The 24,077-nt window shown below is 42.4% G+C and overlaps 1 protein-coding gene across 10 annotated transcripts in view; it reads right to left on the reverse strand.

The window, feature by feature from the left end:
- IKZF1 (IKAROS family zinc finger 1 (Ikaros)) overlaps positions 1 to 24,077 on the reverse strand; it is a 72,541-nt gene that overhangs the window by 16,157 nt on the left and 32,307 nt on the right. For 8 of the 10 annotated variants that reach the window (XM_010573977.1, XM_010574021.1, XM_010574002.1 and 5 more), the window contains one exon: positions 4,962 to 5,222. The exons of the other annotated variants lie outside the window; for them this stretch is intronic. In XM_010573977.1, coding sequence (XP_010572279.1) covers positions 4,962 to 5,222 — 261 coding nt within the window. The remainder of the gene's footprint in view (positions 1 to 4,961; positions 5,223 to 24,077) is intronic. 10 annotated transcript variants of the gene reach the window in all.

Here is a 24,077-nt window from a genome sequence, read left to right on the forward strand (position 1 = left end):
ACAGGGAAAAAGCTTGGAGAGACACAGCCTTGATTTGTCTAAAAACTGGTGCCTGTTATCAAGAAAGCAAATCGACTAGTTTTGCAAAAAATAATATGGCTGTTGTTTGCTTTTTAGTGCTGTTTAAAATCAATATGCTCATTTATTTGCTTACCTATTTTTTTTTTTTTAATTAAGATAGATGAGGCCTTTTCTTAAGTTAGTGGGAAATAAAATATGTTTCCACTTGTACCAGATAGGAGTAAAGGAAAATTTATACATGAGAGCACTCCAACAGCAGGCACTGCTCCTGCATGCCTGTTTCTCTGTAGCCCTCAACTAAGTCAAACCAGCCTTTGAAACTCATTTGCTGAATTCTGTTCCTCTTAGGCATAAATGTAATCTGCTCTAGTAATTATAATACAACACCAATATTAGAAACAGCCCAGAGATGACCTGTTCTTAGTTTTGATTTTCTTTATATAACAATAATATTGATTTTCAAATTTCAGTGCTGAAGTTAAAATATAGAAAAAACAAATACAAGTTAAACAATTTCTTTCTTCTCTCTCTCTCACTTAACCAACATGTATTATTTTGCACATCTATGACCAACTTGAATGTCCATACATGTGCATATATGTGCAGCATGATCATTTTTGACTTTGGGGTAATGCAGTAGAACAGCTGAAAATCAGTTAAGACAGCAGTACAGTCCCAACCCCAAAATCTGCAAGCTCTACCATCAGGGCTGGCAGTTTTAGCATTCAGCAAACAGTAAAATGAATCTACTTTTTGGCAAGGTATTTTCATTGGTCAAACAGCTTCAAGCGGGTCAGCATAGTCCCTGTGAAGCCAGACCAGCTCACTGTCTGTCAAGTAGCTGTATTCATCTAAACTATATCCGCAACTGGTTCAACTGGGGTGGCCCACAAAAATGTCAGCATTAGCCTTACAGGATTTTGCAGTGTACTTCATAAGCTATACACAGTAGTTGTTAGGGGAAAAAGAAAATGGGTAAGAGTCTGTCTGCTTTACTTCTTAATCTTTGGGGCAGTTATTCAGCATGGAAGGTATTTTTCAGAAATGGACTGAAACAGTAATGAAGAAGTCAGTTTGTCATGGAGGACACAAATTCAGAAGAAATGGTTGATTCTTACTAAACAGCTTTTCTATCATTCTTTTCTGTTATTTTTACTCAGAGGAGCGTAAGAGGAGAAAAACAAGGATTGTAAAAGTACTTCAGGAATGAAATGTAAAGCAAAGTAAGAACGAAATGTATCTCCAGCCTACAGCTCTCACAATTACAGGGTGAAATCTTGCACTGGGTGGAGAAGACAGACAGATGGAGCATTTCAAACGAGACTGCTGTATACCAACTATTTCTACAAAACTTACAGTGGGAGCAAACGTAAGGGAACCTGCACTCACGTTGCTGTACAAGGGAAATGACACCACCACCGAAAGACCCTGAAACTACATGTAGCTTGACCGGCTCTTGGTCGTCCGTGCTACAACTACCAGGGTGGGGAATGCCTGCCTTGTGGGCCCAGCAAAGCTCCCAGCCCTGCTAGGATGGAGAGTTGCTGATGGAAGGTTACTGGGTGTGGTGCTATCCCCCCAAAAAAGGGGACGGGACAGGACAGAAAGAAAAAGTACCCAATGCATCTTTTGTTTAAACAGTCAGCTTTGTGTGTTATTTTCTCGCCAGTTCTGAACAGCACATGTCCGGGGCAGATATCACCACATGGTGTGTAGCTATGGGCAAATATGGGCCCAGGAGCAAAAACTGCAATGGGACCCTGAATTGAATCAACCACCATTGCAGTGATTTGCAAGCCTTAGTGGGAGCACGGGCCCTGGACTACTTATTCAGTGAAGAATATTTATCATCTTAATTGAAATCTTTCTCATTTCTTAAACAACATAATGACAAAATCACCTAGTACTCAGGGATGCGCATAGCTCTCTTTCTTCTCTTTTTTTTTAATGCTCATTCTTCAATGGCAATAGTTTTCTAAATAAATTGGAGACATTCAGACCCAACTAACAAGAAATAAGTGAACTAACTGGTGACTTAAGTTAAAGGATCGTACATATAAGGAGGGAACATATACAACTATGCACACACTCATATATATGCACATAAATATATGCACACACATGCACACAAATACGTGCACACTGAGCAAGCGAAGCCTGAAACTGTACCCTGAGGTCCCAGCACCAGGGAGTGGGCGGGGGTGTGTCTCTCCTGTTTCCTAAACACCAAGCAAGACAGCAACAAGCTGGAGAAAATCAACATACTGAAAGCCTTGGGGAAGGAGAGTGAGGAGAGGTGGGCGTCTGTGAGTGGGATTCGCTCCGCAGACAGGAGCAACAGGTAAGGCGCTAGGAAGCAGTCAGTGCTGTACGGCTGCTTGCAGACAGGAGGGGGCAGAAATATCAGGTGCTGCTCTGCATATCTGCACTTGGCAGGTGTATTCATTAAAAGTAATTATGCCTTTTATCAGGTCAGGCAGTCATTTTATTTTGGCACTTTAGTGTGCTAGAGTTTTGTTCACTTATCAAATATTTATTTAAGGAAACCTCACTGCATATGCAGGTTTTACATGAATTAGCAGCAAAGTAATTCATTTGCGAGGCTTATTCCTTCACTGGGCATGTATTGAAATGGGCTTCAGCGTAGTCAGTTAAATGTCTGTAATAGTATATCCCATTTCTACTTTAATTTTCACAGCGCAACTGAAAGGAAAAGCAGTCACCACTGTTTCCCCATGACGTCCCTTTAATTTAAACTACCAGCCCCGAGCTTCCACTCCCTCACCAGCCCCTGAAAAACTGCCTGAGCTCACCCGAAGAGGCTGCTCGGGAGAGGAGCTGAGGGCAAGGCAGGAGGGAAAGCAAAGGCTTTCTTTCCATGGAAGGACTCAGGGGTGCAACTTCACACCCTTTAGTTTTATTAAGTGTAAAAGACGGGGGTCCTGCTGAGCGAAGTGCAGCTCCTGGGGTGCTCCCACTGCGGGTTTTAACTACATTCCCTGATAAAAAAGAGGGTCCCATTGGCGAAGGGCAGAGAACTCTCAGAGTGACTGCCCTCGCAGGGTAGCACCCTTGGCAGGCACCGGCGTCCCTCTGCCAGGCAGGCAGTTTGGGCAGATGGAGGTGTGTGCCAGGGAAACCGGTGAGGTGGCCCCCAGGGACGCTGCCCCTGGGAACAGGCAGCCCAGCTCGCCCTCCAGAGACTCAGCCTGCCGGCTGCCAACCAATGCGCTAGAAAGAAAGGCAGCTCTGCCCACTGCCTGCCCAAAATCAGGTGTGTCCCCACACGGGACATCCAGCCCTGGTGCAAACAGTGCCTCTGACCCCTGGGGACCCGACACAGCTCCTCTGAAGCAGCAACTTTTAATAAAACAGCAGCCTCCTTAAACAAGCACAAAGACTTCTACCTCTAAATGCATTTTAAGTTGCAACATTTTATTTGAACTACTGCAGCATCCTCTTCAAGCCCAGGGGTCTGTTTAAAAGGCCTCATGTCCAAGTCATTTCCATATACATTTTATCAACTTTTAAAGGATCACAGTAACCCCCAATTAAAAAAAAAAAAAAAAAAAAAAAAGGAAACAGTGGACCAACAAGCACTTTATTATATCTAGGAAGTAGGCTGCAGCCTCTCTTCTGAGCACTAGTTGTGGCTTTTCCAATAATCATCTACTCTTCCTTGATAGAGGGATTTATCGCATTGAATTGAACGGTACTTTGAAGTAGGCAATATAACAGCATTGCTAACTATCACTAGCACCGCTTCTGAATGTGGCTAACCCATGTTACGCTAACAGATCTCACCCTTCCAGAGCTTGAACAGCCGCACTTACAATGACAGGTATTAGCACTGGGGGGGATGGACAACACTCAGGGTCTTTTCATGGATCCTCTCCATTAAACTCTGAAAACACTTCGCTAATCTCACTCCTTAGTAATTGTGGGGAAATCATTTAAGCATGATGGGGGGATGCAGAGGAAGAAAGTATGTGTTCACTAGCATGACTATTTCAGTGGAATCTAATCATCGGACAGGTCATTCTTACCTTAAAAATATTTTAAAATTCCCTCTCATTTGAATATTCATGCAAAAATGCCAAATACTTTATTTATCTATTTTCAAAGTAGCTTGTGTAGCACAACAGTACAGTTCATTTCTTCTCCTTTGACTATGGATGACCTTAACAGTTTAGATTGGAGGCCTAATTTTTAGACAGCTTATATCAGGTACGATGAAACTCACCCTGGTCTTTACTTCTTCATTTGTTTCAGCCTCTTCAGTTTTTGCACTCTTTGAGACTATTCAGAATTAGAAAATCGAGGCAAGAAGATTCACAGCACTGTATAATGAAAAGCCATTCTTATGGAGCACAACATCTTTACATGTCTCTTTTAGTGTCCCAGTGGAAACCCTTTAGTCCAGATCTGACCAGTCACAATAGTTGTTATTACTTCATGAAACATTTGACATAAAACTAACACCTTTTTACTAAGACTGCCAGTACAGCTCCCTTAACATTTATTTTGCCAATCACTTTCATAATCACTGATCCATAGTGAGCTTTGTTGCATTGTTGGAAACATTAGAACTGGGTCCATTTCAGAGTTAGCCACAAATGCGTTTTTCTTCAGCAATTCTTAGAAATTTCTTAGAAATTAAACAAGACTTCTTTACTTTTTTTTTTTTAATTGAATTTTTCATGTAGCTTCAAACCAAACAAACTGCACAATTTCTACCCCAATAGATGGACTTCCATCAGGAAGAAATCTCAATTCCTGTGCTGTCCGAAATGGCATAACAAAGTAACCGAGTTCCAAATGCCCACCAATGCGGCATTATCTTACAAGAGGGAACATGTGCACGATATAGAAAATAAGTCTTAATTCCTAATATGTGGCCAATTCTTGCCAACTAAAGGAAAAACTATGGCAGGCCTTACCAGTGTGGCTTCGTTTGTGAACCATGAGCACATTGGGACCGATGCAAATTATCCCACAGATATCACATTTTAGCTTTCCGTTAGGAAGTCGAATGCCTCCAACTCCTGACATAGCCTTGCTGCCTGGGCCATTGTGTGAGCCATTCATTTTCTCTCCCGAGGTATCAAGCATTCGTAAATCCTCCGCACATTCTTCCCCATTCATTTCACAGGCACGCCCATTCTCTTCATCACTCTGAGTCTCTATTTTAATATTACCAGCTGAAAAAAACAATACAGGATGCCACTCAGTTTTGTTACAGAATAAATATGGTGGCAAAGAAACAAACACATCAAAGGAGATAATGTCTAAACAGCATGTACAATATACCTAAATAACAAAAGCTACAAACACGACTACATTTCTATGGGCAATGCGATGAGTTTGTAATACATGGAGCAATGAAAAGTGAATATCAGTAAGACAAATACAAGGCATCCAGGAGATGGGAACCCAAACAACATTACAAGTCTGTTCCTAGGTCACTCTGAGATTTTTGCATTTGTAACGTTCATTTTGACAATTCAGGCTAATTGGAATGAAACTTAAAATTAATCCACTTCACATGGATTTGTTCAAAACAATTGTGAAAGTAACTCATCAAAGACAATGGATGAAAATGAGCTGAAAATGCAACATTCTCCACTTGGCAGGAAGATTTCAAGGGTTGTACTGAATCCAAATATTTGGTTTGCAGTTCTATGGGGTAAGCAAGGACAATGGAAAAGCAAAGAGTACAAACACTGATAAAGAAACCAGCATGGGGAAGGATAGAAAGAAGAATTGAACAGCAGGAACTAGCATTACAGGAAATAATAAGAATGAAAATTGTGTTTTTAGGACAGCAGGATTAGGATTGCTGAGTAAGAGGAGAGGATCTCTACAGCCATGAGCTACTATCAAAAAACAGTAAGCCAACAAAGGTGAGTGGGAGAACTGTTTTGACTTTATTGGATAAGTCCTTTGTGTTATAATCCCATAGGCAACAATCACTTGCAGCTAGAAAAAGAATTCAGGTATAAATCTGGCATAGCCTCACTACATGTGATAACATGTAGGTTGGTAAATTTGATCCGATATGACCACAGCAAACCTAAACATTACGGAAAAGGGCCAATATTCAGATCAGTTAATGCCAGTATTCATTCCTCTTCTCTCCACAGGACTGTATGATGTTTTGTGTAGAATAAATCATCTTTACAGTTATTTCCCTCTTTCCTAATCTGATGATTTTGTTGAAAAAATAGTTCTTCATTAAGCTGGAAAAGACCATTTCATTGCCCCAAATCTTACTTTCCTTTCAGTGAAAAACCTCTTCTTTTACCCCACCCCACCCCAAAAAGAGAAGCATTTACTTTAGTGGCTAGCTGAGTACAGGAGGGGTCTGTTTCACCCAATAAAGACCAGGTCTTTTCCTTTTGTGGAATGGTAGTTTCACAGTAGCCTTATTCACAAGTGGTGGTGTAGCAATGACATAATTAAGCTATGGGCAATAATTACCTCAAGAGATGAAAGGCCTTGACATTCATTTGAAATTGAAAGGTTTGACAAACTCTTCCCTGCTACACCCTGCAACCTCCCAGGTGTCCCAGGAGGATTGCATGGATGCAACTGACAAGAGTATCTGACTCAAAATCCTACTGGGAAACATGTTGAGCATAAAGGTGTTCACATTTCTGAACACCGCTCAACTGGACACCTTTCATAAAGTCTACCAATCTAGGCATTTTAATGATTTTTCAAATACTGCATTTTTAATTGAAATCATATGCAAGACAGAATGAGTGTACATCATAAATAGCAGTTTTTCCTTTAAAATGCATGCCCTAAAAAGGGGACTACTTTAGAGATATGGGAAAAAAAATAATCAATGACCAAGCAGTGATTTACAAAGATGGTATGACTGGCTAAACAGAAGTGATCTACGCTATTCTGCAAACTTAGTGTACTGCAACCTCATACTGCTGTTTTCACCATGCCATAAAGAAGCAGTGGAACTATGTGGCTTGAGCATATGACAGATTTTTCCATAATTCACACACCAATTTTTTTTCTCTTAATTATAAGAATAATAATCTGAATGTAAATCTATTTACACAAAACAATTACAGGCTCCTCGCCTGCCAGGAATTTGGAGAAGGTGGCTTTTGAAGTAGGCTTTATGTTAAGTTAAAACAAAATACATGTGAATGAAGCAAAAACATCAGACTACTTAAGCGCTTTGGTAGTGTATGCAGACAAATGTACATTACTGAGAAGCGAAATGACACAAAAATCATAAAAGTAGGAACTAGATGGAAATGCTCGGTAGTGAGCTGAGTTTGCAGTGTACTTACGGGAAAAAGATTTGGGAATTATTGCATGAAAGTCCCTAAAGCCTTCTGCCCCATATGCAGCTGCAATAAAGAAGGCAAACAGGATGCTGGTTTGTGGTACTGCTAGCAGTAAATGTAAAAGAAGATGCCATTATTGCTATAAGAGAAATACCTAGGAGAAAGACAGAACTATCATCACAGAAGCAACACAAGCAGTTTAAGATGAAGCAGGAACAGCAGCAGGACAGTTGGCAGGGGAATCCTGACCTGCCCAGAACAATTCCCATTTGTAAAAATGCCCTTTTCTTCCAAAGCATCCAACAAGTTTTACCATGTTTTCTAAATGCATAACCTCTCTTGGGTATTCCCCTTGCTCGCAGGTTAACTCTTACTGAAGTCAAGAGGAACTTCTGCTAAAGTGTCTCATAAGGGTCAACAGGAGCAGAGCACCTAACACAGCCTTCTCCCGCCCCCAGGGAAACTACAGGCCCCTACAGTGCAAGCTTCCTCTCAGGATTTATTTTTTGTCAGCATGCCCTCTTTGTGTGCCAGAGAGCTCTTCTTTATACGTCCTTATTTCTAGTCACTGCAGTTATAAAAAGTGAAATGGCATTGTTTTCTTCTCACACCTGCGGGACTTATGCAATGGAAGAAGAGGGAGTTCAATGTTATATATATATATAAAATTCTGTATATTGGCATATTTTTTGTTTGTATTTCTAAGGCTTGTCCTCACAATGTATCTACACAAAAGTAGATGCACACACACACACTATACCCTGCATATTATGAGTAGCCATGTGCAAATCAACATGCCGTGGGGCACACCAATACAAGTAATGATGCCGTTCATTACTTGATATAAACACTGATAGGGATATTGATCCAGTCAATTTTCACTAAAGCTCTCCGCAGCTATGCCCCTCGACTGCCATAGCTGTGCTGCTCAGTGAACGTCCCCCTGCAGACGAGGCCGAGCATCCAGGACACCCTTACAAGCACGTCCGTCCGGCAGCACAGCTCGCAGAAGGGGCTCGGTTTAGGTGCGGAGCTCACTTTGCTGGTGAGAGCTGATGGATGGTGAGGCCGCCCGCCTCGCCCTGGGTCCTCATGGAGATTTTATAGGTGTAATGAACAAAGAAAATCTCTTCATATTCAAACTAGGCACTTTTTGCAAACCTGTTTTCCAAATGAAAATTAGTGAAAAAAGTCCCACTGATGTAGGATACGCAACAGGAGAGAGAAATCTCTCCAGTAGAAATACTACAGATTTTTATTAAATCTGAATGAGAAATGGGAAGGCAGGCTATGCAATTTTTTTTCTGGAGACTTAGACTGAAAATAAAAATCAACAGCATTTTCATGAGAGAGGTTCCTGTCCCTCCCTTGCTCTAGTGGGGAAAATCACTCTTGGAGCACTGATGATGTGACAAACACCTGGGAATCAAACTTTTCAGATGCACTAATCAAGAACATAGTCAGCATTTGTATAGGTTTCTCAAACAGTTACTCGATATAGCCTTTGTAGAAATAATTTCTGTGCACATCCCTGTCTACCTACACATACATGCAGACATTAATTAGCTCTACAATAATTCATGGTAACAATTTCTCATTGGCTCTTCTAACACCATTAAGGCATCACTCATTAATTAATTTACTTCAGTTTGGTTGGAGATGACCTTAAAAGACTCTGTATTTTACTCTCTTTGAACACATTATTGCAATTCAGAGGAGCTTAATCCAACCCCTTTTTTTTGTGCAAGGAGTGTGGAGCACACCAGTGTCACTGCAGCGACAGCTCTCCCCTGCTCCCTTTTTACTTACCCAGAGTGTGGAAAAGTTACCCCAAAGCAGGGCACTGGGTGGGTCTCTTGTGCTTTCTGATGTTTACTGAGAGCTTCACTCAGGATTTTCTGAGAGCATTTGAAATTTATGTTACAAAAACTGTTCTGTATTCTATCGTTAAAGGTAGCTTATGCAAGTCTTTGGGAAAAAAAAAAAGAATTGACATCTCAAAGGGGAAAGAGCTGCATCAAAAGCAGCATGACCAGCAGGTCAAGGGAGGTGATTCTCCCTCTCTATTCTGCTCTTGTGAGACCCCACCTGCAGTACCATGTTGAACTCTGGGGCTCCCAACATAAGAAGGACATGGACCTGTTGGAGCGAGTCCAGAGAAGGGCCATGAAGATGATCAGAGGGCTGGAGCACCTCTCCTATGAACATAGGCTGAGAGAGTTGGGGTTGTTCAGCCTGGAGAAGAGAAGGCTCCAGAGAGACCTTACAGCAGCCTTCCAGTACCTAAAGGGGCCTACAGGAAAGATGGAGAGGGACTTTTTACAAGGGCATGTCGTGATAGGACAAGGGGTAATGGCTTTAAACTGAAAGAAGGTAGATTTAGATTGGATGTCAGGAAGAAGTTCTTCACTGTGAGGGTGGTGAGGCACTGGAACAGGTTGCCCAGAGAGGTTGTGGATGCCCCATCCCTGGCTGTGTTCAAGGCCAGGTTGGCTGGGGCTTTGAGCAACCGGGTCTAGTGGAAGGTGTCCCTGCCCATGGCAGGGGGGGGGGCACTAGATGATCTTTAAGGTCCCTTCCAACCCAAACATTCTATGATTCTGTAATATGATTCTATACGATTTATCACTGAAGAGCAGTGTAGCTGGCTCAGCACGAGACTCAGACTGGGACAGTCGGGAAGGCAGGACAGAGGGCGAGGTGACAGAGTCACACTTCCCTGGAAATAGTTGAGCAATGTGGAGAGGGAAGGGAGGCATTCTGTAATGAGTTAAAGAGTCAGTAGTGGGGAGAAAGGAGAAACCAAACGGACCTCCTGGGAAACAGGGCATGCAGGGTGGCTTTTAAAGGACAGAGAAATAGGCAGCTGGAAAAAAAGGCATGTGAAGAATTAGTAAGTTGTTTTCAATCCACTGCCAATTTACCTTCTCTTATAGCTATGGGACTCCCTCCCAGGTGTAAAATCCTTTCAGTTTTATAAGACTTTGGCACCAGCATGGGTTTAAGTACCTGGGCCAAAAATCCATTTGGAGGGAGGCATTCACCTCTCAGGTCATATTCTTCTCCAGTGGGATTTTTAAGGGAGAAAAAAGCATAAGACCTGGCTATCAAAACAGTTTAGAGAATAACAGAGAAAGATAAATCACACTGAAGGTTCTGGGGCATTTTGACAATAGAGTTCCCTAACTCCCTTTGTTTTTTAGTGGGATTTGAGCATCTTTAGAACTTTTATCCCAGTAGGTACTTAACTGTATCTTGTGGCATATACCTGCCTTTAAGAAGTTATCCTTTAGCCTTTCTTTGAAAATAACCATGATAATCTGAGTTTTGGTCCATGCAATGTCTTGCTCATACTTTGTAGCCAACAGCAAAGAAAAGACCTCTCTTCAAGTTGCTTCAAAAAGTTTGGGTGCATGTAATTTTTTGTTTGAATGGCTCATTTGTTATTCCAAGACAAATCAGAAGCATTTTGGTGATATTAGCTGATGTTTAAATGGTAGCTTTAAAGTCCAACAAGAGTTTTTCATGAAGGCACCATAACTATTCAGGCAGCAGACAGATGAAGCTGCAACAATACCTGGCTGATTTGAACAGTGGATTAGCACTGTTATGGTGAGGAGGAGAAAACCTTTAACACCATCCTTTCTAATAAATTATAGAAAATGTTGCTTAAAAGGCAGAATAAGATGAAAAAAAATTATCAGGCCAAAATAAATCACCTTAGCATGCCAATATGTCAATAAAAGCAGCCAGGATCTCTTCCTATTTACAAAGGTGCAAAACCCAGAAAACAGAATATTGCCAGCAATTCCACCTGTTATTTCTGATGTAAGACATAACAGCTATTCCATATTGTTGCAGTGTACGGAATTCTAGCACTTGGCTATGACCTGAAATCCAAACTTTCCCCCTTTTCTTTTTACATCATGGTCATTTACTGTGGCATCAGCTCTGTTCTCACCACATAAGAGCACTGTGGGTGGAGGATGCCATTCTCGGAAACGTAAGGCACTGTCCTGGTTTCAGCTAGGATAGAGTTAATTGTCTTCCTAGTAGCTAGTATAATGCTATGTTTTTGAATTAGGTATGAGAAGAATGTTGATAACACACTGATGTGTTCGGTTGTTGCTAAGTAATGTTCAGTCTAAAGTCAAGGATTTTTCAGCTTCTTATGCCCAGCCAGCAAGAAGGTACAAGGAGGGGCACAAGGTACAATGGTACCAGGGGCACAAGGAGTTGAGAGGGGACACAGCCAGGACAGCTGACCCAAACTGGCCAACGGGGTATTCCATTCCGTGTGATGTCATGTCCAGTATATAAACTGAGGGGAGTGGGGGTGGGGCATCACCACTGGGCATTGGTTGGTGGGTGGTGAGCAATTGCATTGTGCATCACTTGTATATTCCAATCCTTTGATTATTATTGTCATTTTATTAGTGTTATCATTATCATTATTAGTTTCTTCTTTTCTGTTCTATTAAACTGTTCTTATGTCAACCCACGAGTTTTACTTCTTTTCCCAAATCTCTACCCCATCCCACCGGGGTGGGGGGCGGAACGGGGGAAAGTGAGTGAGCGGCTGCGTGGTGCTTAGTTGCTGGCTGGGGCTAAACCACAACAGGCACACAAGCAAGTTGTATGTCCATGGAATATTTAAGGAGTCAGTATTCCCTGGCTAGGTTTGACAACAACAAAGACCAATTCTTTAACTTAAATTATGTTTCCATTAATAGTATCTTTCCCTTATGAGCTTCTGAAGTGACATGAAGCATCATGTAGGTGTAAAAAAGGCCAACAAAAGGTCTGGGCAGAGCAACCATAATTAGTTATGCAATGGCCTCAGCCTTTCTTCACTAAAATTCAGAAGACACAACACACCATAGGTGGGACTGATTCAAACTAACTAGTTATTTAGCTATAGAAAAAGCGGATATATGCAAGTGCTCTTAAAAATGACTGTTCTGCCCTCTGCTTTCTACATATAGCACTGCATTGCCCAGTTAATCAAGCATTTGTGGTGTCTGCATGTGTAAAATGCTGAAAGTTAGAGACAGCTCAGAATTGCCTAAAAAGTTAGAGCCTACAATGCAACTTAATTGCTATGGACAGAAGGAAACACAGCAATAAATAACAAGGGCTGTACGCAGCCCATGTTGCACAAGCTGTTATGTAGGGCTTCTGTAAAACAGGACCCAGAATTCACTGTGTCACAGGACAGAGAGACCACTAGTACAGCAGGAGGTGAACATCTGAGGCCAGTGAGGCAGCCCAGCAACGTGGTGCTGGCACCTTATCGTTTTGCTCAAGAGAGCTGAAGTCTTTACCACAGGCTGCAACATGGTAAAGAGGGGGCAACAGATAAAAATGAAGGCTTCTTAATGAGAGGCTCTGAGCTGTCTTTTTAAAGGGAAACAAAAATAACAGAAAGAAGAGTAGCAGCAGGAGCCGCTGGGGCACACCTGCAGGTAGAGTAGACTGGTGCTGACGGATAAGGAGATCCTCCCTGCAGGGTCCGTGCTGCCCCTCCTTTGACTCCAAGCGCCAATCAGCCCTTGGCAGCCGATTTCTTCCCTGCTCTAATTTTGGCTTTCAATCAAATGTACATTATTCCAGAAACACAGGCATCCCCAGATAAGCTATCTCCCACGGGACAACTGGTGTGAGGATCTCCACCCATGTCATCGCCCACCACTGCCATTCCTCCTGCTGCTGGGTGCCCCGCTGCCACCTGCGGCATGGTGCCCGGCAAGCCAGCGCCGGTGTGCACGGCTCGGCTTCAGCGGCAAGGAGCAGGGAGCTGTGCTCACTGCATCGCAAAACACGTCAACATGGTTTTCCGGGGGCTGCGATGAGATCAAATCGTAGGGAATGCAAACAAGCGAACAAAACAACCAACAAAGCATATCCTCCCTAGGTACAAAAGGTGGCTTTTGCTCCATGGTGCAGACTCCCAGTTAGTTACCATTAGTTACCTATGGGAATGCTCTAATGCACCATTAAAGACGGACAGGTTAAAGACAGATTCAAGTAATGGTCCTGAAATCTACTCACACACCTGAAGCTAGGTGCTTTTTATGTAGCCTTCTGAATTTGTGTCTCAGCAGGAAACAATCTGTAACCAAGCCAAGGGCCTGATCTAGTTCATATTTGTTGTCTTCATTGTGCTACTCACTGGTACATTTTGTACTGGATTCAAGTTGTTTTTTCAAAGGACTGTTAACTACCTGGCTGCTTGATGTCTATCATCTGAATTACCAGTAAAACTAAGTTTTAAAGGTGAGAGAAAGAGCATTATCAAGAAAAGCCATGCTAAACCTATTTCTCAAGTTCCACATGTATGTGTAACCCGTGCTTCCTCTATACGAAGTGCTCTGCGTCTTTTACTGGCTGCATGATAGCGGAGCTAAGGGAACTGCTGCAGGCTTGCCAGTAATGGACTTTATTGACACTTTTCTGGTTTGAGAAGTAAGCTGGGAAGATTTTCAAACTGGAGGGAAAGGTTTGCTGACAAACAATGGCAAGAACAGAGCTTCTCATCCTCAATGCCTTTGTCTCTTCTGCTTCCATCAGATTTTTTTAAATGTGGGCATTAAAGGATGAGGAAGTAGCAAAAGGGCATTTAGCAAGAAATTTTTTAAAAGCAAAGTAAGCTCAAGTAACAATACACAGCAGTGAGGGAAAAACGCTATCATATATGAAAACATTCCTGGCTCACACAGGTATATCACTTAAGGTGATCAGTTATGTACAAATGATGTGAACTGCAGTTAGAGGGGGAATGCCTGACTGAGAAAAACCCTTGTGAAATCTGGACACATACAGAGGGTATTGGTCAGACCTGTGCCAGCTGAAGACAGCAGTCGTTATCCCGCAGAAGAAAGCTACCGCTTGGGAGCAACGAAGTGTCCTCGGGTCTGTGGTAGGAAGGGGAGAACACAGCTCCTAGGCTTGCCATGCAGCCAGCGTGGTGCGTGGTGGGGCACAGGGACAGGCAGGGAGACAAACAGTTTTGTATATTGCTTCAGAGCACCTAAATTTACCTTGCCCTGAATGCAAAGTTAGTCCTTGCAAATCTTCCCCTTTTCATGCCCCAGCTCAGTGAGCTGCTTACACATCTTTAATTTTGTCCCTGGAGTGGCACAGAGCTACCCTGGCTCAGGATCAGACCCTCGCAAGTCCACCCATGTGAACATTTAACGTGCTCTGCCTTTGCTGTCAGTGAGACAGACACAGGGACTTTTACCAGGGACTGTTTAGCTACCATGATGATGTCTTGAGTGCTATTTTATGCAAGTGTCCATAGTTCCCCAGCTGTCAAAGGGTCAGTAGATCTAAAATTAGACCAAGCAGCTGTGTTTAGGTTTGGGGAGGTGCCTATGGGTGCTGTGCCAAGGCTGTGTACTGTCAGTCTCCTCTTTCGAGAAGAGGTCAGAGGATGAAACGGAGAGGAACATAGCCATTTCAGCACTTCAGGGGGAATACTTTATGACAATCTTATTAATCTTGCCTACTTGGAAAACAAATTGCAGAGCAGAGTCCTCTGTGTCCCCCTCACTGGACAGGGGGAAAAAACCCCAGGGATACTGAAAGTTTATTTTAGACTAAAGTAGATCAAATGTAGTCATTGCTTTATGAGTGATAAAGTAGATGATCTCTCTCGGTACTGTGCAAAGAAGCAATCCTGCAGTAGCCTGCTTTAGATCCGTTAATTCTGAGTGCTCAGTTGTTTTTCCAGAAGTATCCATCCGAGGCTATTGGAGTTTTTTCTTATTGGGTTGTAGAAATATTGCCAGAAGGTTTTGCAATGTAAACTGCAGTTTACCTGACTACAGTGTGCTCAACAGTCCAGTGAAAGGAAATACTAATCTACATCTTCTGGGGAAGAGGTATAAACTGTTCTACACAAATCCTAAAGAAATCTCTGAATATGGACATAACATAGCTCCTGAGGAGAAAAATGTCAGGACAAAATTAATTCTTTCCCACCAGGTATTGCAGCCAATGCTTTGCTACAGGGATCTGGAGTCCCCCTCAGGCAATCAGTCCTCTGTGCTGAAATGGCAAGAAATCCCTAATGATGCTGGGACACTCTTAAACACTCAGAGATCTGGATCATTCTGGAAGTCTGCAAACTCAGTTCAGGCCACATTTTTAAAAGACTTCTTGTATTCCCTCACTTCCTTGGCCATTTTTCATGCCTGCCGTTTCCTTGCTTTTACCTCAGGAGAAACAAGCCCTCTTTCCCTTCCCTGAACAGAATCCAACCTTAACCATATTAGCACTGTAAGAAGTCATCCCTGACATTGGATGCCTCTTCTGTGACACATCCAACAATTGCAGAGTTGTATACTGTTTCATTGGGTCTTGGAACACAATGCTAAGAGAAAAACCTAAATTTAGCTAGCTTTCTGCAACAGCTGACTCAAAAAGAAGGAGAGATTATTTAAAAAATCCCAGCTTCTAAGAAGGATGTGGGGAAAAATATGACAGAAGTTCAGGCTAAACAATTTTCTATGTGTGAAAGATATTACATCAGGAACAGCATCCTAGCTGAACTTCCTAGCTCTGCTCTGCAAGCACACTTCAGCTGTGATTTGAAACTACTGAATTTAGGAGTCGCTATTCCTGTCCTGAAGGGTATCTCCAAAAACAGAAGGAACCATGCCACAGAAGGGGACTCCAAGCTGAGGTTTAGTTGGGTTTCTGGTGCAGGTATCATCATGCCTCCAGAGGAGAAAGGCCAATATGGCAATCCACTCAGGTGCAGCTTCCTCAAACTCTGAACAAACCTTCAGCGATGCTTAAGGCTGGTGAATGTAAAAGGGTGTTTTAAAATTATTTTACCACTCTCTTGAATGAGTAATCCAACATTTGAAACTCACTGGAAACACAGTTAAGATCTGGCTTCAAACAGTCTTCAAACAGTCACAATCACCATGCTGAGTATCACTATCTTACATCAAAATGCAACCGTTTTCTTAACATGGATAGATCAACAAAGCATCCAAGCCAACGTGTTGCTGGCAGAGCTTCCAGGCAAAAGGCTATCAAAATAATAATTGTTGAATTACATGTTCTCCAACAGCACCACTCTAGACTGTATTGTCATAAGTAGTCCAAAACTGACTATTATGAACAGGAGAAAACTACATAACTCAGACCACAGAAATTCTTCCATCAAGGCCTTCATTTCTGGCTGACATGTAGAACAGAATAATCTAATATGGTTTAACTAGCATTCAAACACTGCTTGAATTTTTCTAAACAGTTCCACTCATTTCAATATACCTCCCAATTATTTTAACATTTGTCCATCAACAGAAGATTTTTACAAAAGCAACTGAGGTTTTGGAGATCTCCGACTTCAGACACTAATGAAACTAGATTATCAGAAAACTGATCAGCCTGGAAAACACTGATCACTGAGAAATCAGACCACTGTCTCAAGCTCCGTATCTGAATTCTGGGCATCCAGTCACCTCTGAAAATCAGGACCACCCTCTGTTTAGCATGCATGTGCCGGCAGGCATTTGTTAGCTCCTCGCAAACTCTGTTTGCCATAACCTGTAAGTTGATCAGTGGAGAAGTAGATAACAAAAAGGACATGTATTGGCATATTCTGATTTCAGAGCTCAGAGCTGGTTCAGGTATTGCTTCCCAATCTGCAGCAAAGGGAGACTATCAAAGCCTTGTTCCACCGCAGCACCCCACAGACGGCAAATGCAAGCAACTGTGTGGCAGTGAAGAGCAATTTTGAAGTATCTAAATGATTTGGGAGCTTAAGGCTCCTTGACTTTTAGTGGTATTCAGATTTTTAAGACAACCCGATCTTCTTGTGGGGGGTGGAAAAACAGCAAACCCACACTGAGAATGCTGTTGAACTTGTGTCCAATCGCAGCCATAGCTGAGAAACATCACAGCTTCCCCCTTGTCCGGCTTAACAGGAAACCTCTATCTACTGTTCCTCTAACTCCTTCCACAAACACACAGAGCAGTCTGGACATATTACCCATTTCCTCCCAACCCACAGTTGTTTATCTCCTTAGCATCTGTCATGGCCTAGAAGTTTGGAGCAAGTCCTACACTACTAGCTATGATGTAAATATAAATCAACTGATTTGAAAGGCTTCTAGAAGACCCCAGACAAAAAAAAAAAAAGAAGAGAAGAGAAGAGAAGAGAAGAGAAGAGAAGAGAAGAGAGAAAAGAAAAGAAAAGAAAAGAAAAGAAAAGAAAAGAAGAAAGGAAAGGAAAGGAAAGGAAAGGAAAGGAAAGGAAAGGAAAGGAAAGGAAAGGAAAGGAAAGGAAAGGAAAGGAAAGGAAAGGAAAGGAGGAAAGAAAAAGGAGAAAAGGAGCACCTTCAATTAATGGGTGCCCTAGGAAGTAGCTGGAGCAAAGTCTGTGGGAGCGAGTTTTCCCAGCTACCTGATATCACAAGAAAGCTACAGCACCGCCTCATTTTCATCCATGGAAAGCCGTTATCCCAAGTTCCGGAGCTGGAAACCTTGTGACTTTCTGTCATTTCTCTCCCCTATTTATAAATCTCTCCCTTCTTTCCCTCAGCCCCCCACTCCTGCCTCTCCACCCTGACCTGCTTCTGAGCACTCCCGGAGGTGAAACCAAAGAGCTGCAGTTGTGACACTGCAGTTTGTGTGTCATATTGTAACTGGGTTTCCACATCCTCCTCACTCTGTTGTAAAAGCACTCGAAGAGGAAGAAGGGCAAATAATGAAATATAGGAAAGCAGGAAAAGAGGAAGCAGCCGAGAGACAGCAGCCCAACTGAAATGCTAAGAATTATGGAGAAGTGACAGAAAGGGAAGCACAGACCAGGAATTATACTTGGTGGCTTAGCAGAAAAAAAAAAAATTAAAACAAACAAAAAATACATAGGCTTAGCCTTTTCTGCCTCTGCAGCAATGTTCTGGATTACTATTCCTCTCTGACTTTCACCCACTTGACCTGTATTCCCCTTCCCACCTACTTTAAGACGGTTGCCGAACTGTGCTGCTCTGTGTGCAGCTGCACTTCACCAAACCTGAATCACCCACCACCCCCCTCCTTACCTTCATATCAAGAGGTAGGGACTCCTCAAATCACTCTCAGAAAGAAAAGAGGGAAATCAAACATGAAGAAAAGGCCTCAAAATGCCTAGCGTCACGGGGAGAAAGCTTAATTAGGCTATGGTCTTATTTGCTGAAGGCAGCCACGGAGGACAGAGTGATGGAAGTGTACAGAAGGAAATTGGCTAAAGCAGAGTAGGGATTGCCTAACTGGGCAATCCTGCCCAGCTGCCAGCGGATGGAGCAGACAGCTTAGGAAGTCCTTCCACTGAGATCATGCACTGTTCTGTCCCGCTCGTTCAGAACGAAACTTGGCCAGAGCAGAAAGTGTTTGAAATTCACATGAAGCATTTTCTCTTCTCCATTTGGAGGCAAAAGAGATGCAAAGCAGAACATGAACCTCTTTAAGAACAGAGCGGGACCCAGCTTTTTTACACTCTCCCATTTCTCAGGGACTTTTCAGCAAGAATTTGTCTGATAAAGGGCTGAGTAGAAAGTAAAAACTTGAGAAATGGCCCTCTGTAAATATCACAACACTAATAGTTATGCATCCCTTTTAAGTCAAGCTCCAGTCTTTATCTTATCCGGTGGCTAACTGAATTTTGTAGTTTCTCAGGAAGATAGTGGTGAAATCCCGCATGTAAATGAAGACAGGAGTGTTACACAAAGGTGTACTGTGGTATAAGTGTTTGTTCATCACTGCATGAAAGCTACCCTGTTGGAAAAGCTCATTCAAAACCATTTGTGGCTATTCCCCCACAAAGGAGGCTGTCAGGAGGTGATAAGAAATGGGTATTAGTGAGGCTTCACTTTCTTTGAAACACTCTTGCACAGAGAATATCAACAGGCTCAGCTATTTTCCCTACCATTTACCTGTGAATTAGGAAATATCTTCTGGACCACTCAATCAGTGTTTAGTTCTTCAGCTAAAGTTAACGTATTTTGGGAAGTGTGGGACAGAGGAGAGATGACTTTACCTGCATAGGAAGGACTTATAAGTTTCCTCACATGAATGGCAACAGTCCCTTAGACATTATGACTGTTGGAGACCTGAGCTGCACGTCCCATCCTGCAGCTCTGACTGCTCTTCCACTTCCCTACACATAGAGCACCAATACCCCTAGTACACAGTGGCACAGTTTATACACTGCATTATTTTTCTAGGGATGGCAGGGTGGCCAAGCTGTGTAATACCCATGTACACGTATGTGACAGGGACTATGACCATTGTGAAGGTTTTGCCTAGCTTGTCATGTCATACCTATTACAGAGAAGGGCTGGTGTATATTTTGGGTTTGAGCGACATGATCTGCCTTCTTCTGACTTTACTAGTTCTGGTCTGGTTTTAACTTCAGCGGAGCCCCTCTTGATTTAGTTCAGCATTTCCAAAGACAAAAAACAGTCATGCAGCTGTTCAAGAAACAATGCTATGTCAAGTCAAATGAGTATTTTAAGAGAGAACTTAGCTATGGATGTTCTCCACAGCAAATGGACATAATTTCTCTATTTGATTTTGGATGAGAAATGTCAAACAAAAGAAGCAGAAATGTGATCATTTTCCTGTCAAGCCAGTCATAATGTTACTTACTGTTAAACTAGGACAGCTGGAAACAGATAAGCATTGACCTCTACTGCAATCCTTCCTAGCCATAAGGAAAGGCATGAGTAGTTTGCTTGGTTAAGGAGCAATACCACATGGGGATTTTCATGCTGATGTAAACTTGGAAAGAGAACATTAAATAGCAATAGAAATGGGCAATAATTGGTCCAGGACTATTCTCAGTTTCTCACCAATTATAAATAGTACTTATCTTTTACTAATTCTTTTCCTCACAAACAGTAGCCTTCTGCTTCAGCTTCTAGAGAATTCAAAAACAAACAAAATTTTATGGCCTCAAAGAGGGACAGGGCACTTGATGCAGACTGTGGAAATCTAGGTTTAATTCCTAGCTCGGCCACAGGCTTCCTGTGTGGCCATGGGAAAGGCACTTAATCCATCATGTGCCCTTACTTCCCTATCTGCACATTTTTCAATTCTTTTTTAATGGGGATAAGACTTTTTTTTTTTTTTTTTAAATGGGGAAACTCAAAAGCTATGCTGCCGTCTAGAGTGATTCCTATTGCTGGGTACATGCCTTTCAAGTGTCCTAACACATGAGGCTGGAATCTGGCCATGCACTGGTCACCCTCTTGGCATGTGTCCCACAGAAGGTGACTAGGGACCATGGGGCAGGCAGCAGTTGTAGCTTGAAAGGCTACAACTTAGGTATTTGTAAAAATGCTACCCATTTTCTGTGATGTGTCCTACAGAATTGTACCTAGGTAGCATTATTGCCCAGCCTAATAAACCTCAGTTACACCCCAAAAATACTGGATATCAAGTGCTTGGAACCCTCAGCCAGCTCTCCCTTATCTGGGATTGCTCAAGGCCAAAAAGTAGGCTTTTTCTTCCTCAGACTAATGATGCAGAAGCAGGAAAGGAATGATATTTTTCCTCAGCTGGCCTTTTCCCATGCTACCACTCTGTTCCAAGAGAGATGTAAAAATCCCAAAGGCAACTACCTCAAGAAAAAAAAGCATAAGCTGTTTAAAATATCCAAACCAGTTTTTAATTTCCTGCCACACTGCAGCCAGCACAGCAGAAGTTATCAGTGGTCTGAGAAAGGAAACAAGAGAGGGGCTCAGCCTGTACCTTTTTTGTATGAAATGACTAAATACTGAAAACTGTGTCATCTCCAGTTCAGCTTCATAGCACTTCTCATACATGTTCAGTTATGAGGTGTGAAATCTCACTCCAAAAACAAATTGCTAGAGTATTTTTTTTTTTTTTGTAATGCAGAAGACCTTCAGAAACATCTCAGCAAAAACAAAAGCCTGGACAAGAGCATGTATTTGACCCCCTGAAATTTGGACTTATATCCCAACTCTATCCTCAGCTGCCCACCTTCCCAGGACCAGCCCCACTCACTGCTCTGTCACGCCGGCACCAGGCTGTAATTCCACTCATTGCACTGGCATGACCCGGGACTCCTGCCTGTACAAATCAGGCACAGAGCTGGAAATCATCCCTCCCCTTTTTCCAAAAGTCCAAGCAATACAGCGAATTGCTTCTCTGTACTAAGATCTAGACTAATTAGAAGTCAGGAAATTAATTATTTCCTGACTCCCAAAATGATCTAATCTTTCACTGCCAATATTTATTTTATTCCCTCATGTACCAAATCCTTCATTTATTTATGTTTACCTGGTTTATATTTTTCAATCTCACTTTTCAAGCTAGAGACACACTGTTTAAAACAAAGCTGAGTACTTTGAACTAAATCAATTCCACTGCACCCTGGAAGAACACACAAGACTATTTTGCTGCAGCTATTAGAAACACAAATTTGCTCTCTGGTCTCCAGAATAATATATATGGTTTAGATTCCACAGCACAATTGATTACGTCTCATTGTGCCCTACCTCACACTTACCTCGCCTAGGACTTGTAAGGCTTAATTAATCAATCATGTATATATAGCCTTGATTAGACTGTAGGCTCTTTGGGGCGTGCTGTTGGTGTTTGTGCAGTGCCTAGAGCAACAGAGCTCAGTTCCTTTTCCAGGAACCCTGTGCCACAACACAAATTCATAGATAAAAAGAACAAAACGATTGGAGAGAAATGGCAGTAGAAACACCCGAAGCTTAATTCAATCCCCTTTCCAGTCCAACATAAACAGTAAGAGCTAATACGGACAGAGGACATGCAATTATATGCAACTAGAACAAGATCTGTGCTGTGAAAACTGGCACCAGGCATTCAGAGAGTGATCAAAACTTGGCCTCCCATGAGGGTTGATGATCTGTTCAGACTATCACCGATGGCATTTCCTGCCCTCTCAGCATTTATGGAATATTTGAAAGTGTCTAGCAGGCAAAGTTTCTGTCAAACTTCCTCTCTGCTCCTAGTCGCACGTCCTAGACAGTGTTAAGTGCCTTTTACTTGGAGGAATCCTTCTGTCGCTTTTTAAAGCATCTGCCCAGTTTTTGTTTAAAGCACTTTTCAAATATTGCAAAGGAACAGACATTGCATTGCATTTTTACCAAACACGTAGGATTCTAAGCGTAGAAACACCCAAATGTGTGTCCTAATGTTATTACGCATTAGGAAACCTTCTTCTTTCCCATGAACTACCAAGTTGCAATTCCTTGTTGCTACCAAGCCAGAGAGAGTACATCAGTACTAGTCAATCCAGGATTCATAATGCACCTAAATTTCACACTAACATCCAGACAGTGTGGCTGGACTAAGAGTGAGGCAAATGGAAAGCGTGACAAATCTTCCCCATTAAAGTGCAAAGCAGCTCTACAGAAGTTGCTATTTCTTATTAGCTAAGGTAAACTTTGATATCTGTGCCGTAGCCATCCTGCACTGTGGAGTATAGTGTGACATCAAGAAAGGAAATGAAATCCTGCTAGCTCCACCACCTAGGAACACATACATCCAGAAATATAATTATTTGGGCTATTGGGTTATACAGGCTGAAGCAGGTCACGGCCAGGCAAGTTTGTCAGAGGCTGCAGCAAGTGTGCAGACTTGGCCTTCAGAAAATTAACCTTTACCCAGTAAACTGGTCAGCAACAACAGACAAAAATATGGGACTGGCAAATGATGCTTTGTTCATTTGGAGGAGAGCATCTCAAGGAAAGCTGCTTCTGCCTTGTCCAACACAAAAAGACAAAATCATGCTGGCTGAATATTTCTGAGTACATAAGGCACTCAAATCCCAGTGATCCCCGTATTCTACTGGCAGGCCTTTGGACTCTAGGAAACTGTTAGACATAGATGTAATTGTCACTTGCATCACAGCAGTGCCGAGCTCTCCTTGCCACTGGGACAAATGAAGCATACCTCATCCACAGCTTCAAATTCCTTTACCTCAAAGGCACCATGGAGTCTAAGTGAAGCTGATGCAAGCCACAGGCTCACGCCTTCGGGGTAACCTGCTTTTCAAGTGCTCGTAGAAGAGAACGTTAAAAGTTTCATTTTCTGTTGTCATCTTTTTTATCGAATGAATGTGCAGCGGCTGTTAGTAGTGCAGGACCGTGGCATGCTGCAGCAAACCTTCCCAGCAAGTCTTGTGAAATTTGTTTCTGCTGATGCAAATGTGCTATTTTCTAGAGCTCCCCATTGCTATCTGATGAACTCCCATCCTATGCCTGAATGTGAAAAACACAACCCGCAGCCCAGAATGTGTGGATCGCTGTGTTCTCAGGAAGTATGCAACTAATATAACTATTTGTGCTCTGTCTCACTGAGGGTAAAAAAGAAGGGTGAAAAAAACCACCATTGCACAGCAAACACCAGTACTCACACAGGAAGGCCAGGGACTGCATTTTGCTCAACTAGCCTGGCCTTTGTGAGGGGTTGTATTTTGCATTCATCTGTAGCTCCCTGAGACATGCATAAGGAGATTCCCTGAATATCACCATCACTTTCTGAGATGGGAGAGCAGAAGGGTCCATCACCATCTGTTACAGTGGTTCTTTTAATTGTGCTTTTGTATTCGTTAGCTCAGTTAGCTATTGAAACATCTCTAAGAAAGTTATCGAGTTAAACATGCATCAGCTTTTAGTGGAAAGCTGTATCTCAAATGATACAAGATATTATATCTGCATTTTCCATTAAATTATTTCAATACAT

The sequence above is a fragment of the Haliaeetus leucocephalus genome, unplaced genomic scaffold (assembly GCF_000737465.1).
Source record: "Haliaeetus leucocephalus isolate CR32 unplaced genomic scaffold, Haliaeetus_leucocephalus-4.0 Scaffold3, whole genome shotgun sequence".
Lineage (NCBI taxonomy): Eukaryota > Metazoa > Chordata > Aves > Accipitriformes > Accipitridae > Haliaeetus > Haliaeetus leucocephalus.